General features: G+C 38.1%; 1 protein-coding gene across 1 annotated transcript in view; it reads left to right on the top strand.

The window, feature by feature from the left end:
• LOC143029011 (uncharacterized) overlaps positions 1-144 on the top strand; it is a 42,373-nt gene extending 42,229 nt beyond the window's left edge. The window contains exon 4 of the mRNA XM_076191354.1: positions 1-144. This exon is cut by the window's left edge and continues 960 nt beyond it. Within this exon, the coding sequence (XP_076047469.1) occupies positions 1-142 (142 nt within the window). The 3' untranslated portion in view covers positions 143-144.
• Positions 145-2,332: the final 2,188 nt, after the last annotated feature.

Raw genomic sequence — 2,332 nt, 5'->3', positions numbered from 1 at the left:
ACGCGGCTACGCTTACGTCTTCACCAATGATTTCCCGTACACCTCACCCGGCTACTTTGGCACGGAGGTAGCCCAGGCTTGCTACTTGGAAAAGGGATCGGAGATACTCCCAGCAGCCAGAGGTGGAGTTCGGAGAGTGTGAGATTTGAGCAGATCAGTTATATACGAATACTTACAGCTTGTCTAATAATTAATCAATAAAACAGTGGATTTACAAGTAATATTCCAGAGTTTCTTTTTTCCTTCAAATTAGCAAATTAGTGGAACCGTGCTCACCACTGACTACTGGACACCTTTATATATATATTGTTTGTTGTTGGCATCCGTCCATCCCAAAGGATGATGATTTGTGCCCTGGCCTCTCTTGAAATCAGTTATGCTGGTAGCCATGTTTGGAACGGCTCAGCTGCTCGACCCTTGCATGAGTCTTTTCAACAATGCTTAGGAAGAAATGGTGGATCTGGGGCTGTCTTTCTGTTTTGTTTTCCAATGAATATATTATAAGATTCCACTAAACAGAAATATGGAGGTAAGATTACACTGTCCTAAGCTCTCAACATCTAATCATAAACAGTACATCTAATCACTGATGAAAAATATAGTATCACAATTGTAAGTCACGAATAACAAGTTGGAGCACAAGAAGCTACTAGAAACAGGAAACCTATATATTCTACTGCTAAATGCACTCCTACTTTGTACTGCTAAAGAGGACTACAGTTAGCAGTCGATTTTTTTCTAAGGCTATTGACTCATAAGGTGGTCATTAAGCCTGATTTGAATTTGTACAGTCTCGACGTTGTTGTGCAGTCGAAACAAATAGACTTCCTTTTGTTAGTATTTTTTCCTGCCTCGACGGTGGTGTTATTTGCGTAGTAAACTTATTGTTGCCATGGAAGTTCCTCCTGGATCATCGTCACCTGGTCCAATCCCACTACCTCATGTGCTTACAGGCAGTGTGTACTATCGAATGTAAGGACTCTCTAAACCAGGTGGTTCCCAAAGTGGTCGATATCGACCCCCAGGGGTCGATGAGACCATCCAAAGGGTCGACAAATAACTAAGGGCTCGAAAGGGGGTCAGTAGATTGCTAGGGGGTCGATGAAACCATCCAAGGGGTTGAAAGGGGGTCAGTAGATTGCTAGGGGGTCGATGAAACCATCGAAGGGGTTGAAAGGGGGTCAGTAGATTGCTATGGGTTCGAAAGGCAGTCTTTAAGATTAAATGGTTAGCATGAAATAACCCTGTTCTCTTCCCGTACTGAAAGAGTGAGAATAATCAACCAACCAATATCTAAACTTAAAGAAAAACCATGTCAGTTCACTCTGAGTCGAAAATTATCCCCATTCAGTGCATGTAGGGAGAATCTCACATACACACAACCACATCGTGAATGAACATCAAGATGACGAGCTTGTGTAATATTATTGGCTTGAATATTACTTATAGTAATATAATAAAGAATATATGATATAAATATTTATTCTAAAACGCTTATGTTTATGTATATGTGAAAGTGTCTGTACCATTATTGGAACGCCGTCTCCTTGATAAATGTTGTCATTTAGCCCAAGGTCTAAGTAAACAGGTCTAACCGCTGTAGCAGTTCTGCGCAGCTTCTGACGTAGTTTGGATGCGTCCATTTTCTCTTTGTGATACACTGAAGAAAACTGTGAAACGCCAAGGAAGACAGGAACTATAATATTTTATATATATTATATATATATATATATATTATATATCATATATATTATATATTCATATATATAGACAGGAACTATAATATTTTATATATATTTATATATATATTTTATATAATATTTGTCAGAATATAACTAATTGAGTGGAGCGGTGCGAGCGAAGGCGACGTCATTTTCGTACGACGGACCAACTTCAACTGACAGCTATAGGACCCGCTAACCCCACTTTGAACAGCCAGGTGACGTTCACGGGCTCGCTGCGCCAACTCCCTCGAAATTCGGTCGGAAGTGGTTAGACCTTATATTCTTAGATCTTGATTTAGCCCTTTTATAACGTATCAAAATGATGATGATAACACTACTGATAATTAGAATTATAATAATAACAATAATAAAAATAATAATAGTAATAATAGCAATAATAATAAGGATAATAACAACTATTATAATAATATCATTAGCATTAATAACAATAACAACATCAATAATAATAGTAAACTGACATAATACGTGAATAGTTTGGGGGTGTATAGAAAATCTTAAACTTTACTAGGGGGTCGATGAGCTGAAAAGTTTGGGAACCCCTGCTCTAAACAGATCCAAGTTTTGAACATGAAACAAGTGAAGGTAAA

This window comes from Oratosquilla oratoria, chromosome 10, assembly GCF_046742065.1.
Source record: "Oratosquilla oratoria isolate Oo_2021 chromosome 10, ASM4674206v1, whole genome shotgun sequence".
Classification (NCBI taxonomy): domain Eukaryota; kingdom Metazoa; phylum Arthropoda; class Malacostraca; order Stomatopoda; family Squillidae; genus Oratosquilla; species Oratosquilla oratoria.
Note: the sequence above shows the minus strand (reverse complement) of the source record. Positions and strands in the feature narration are given on the sequence as shown.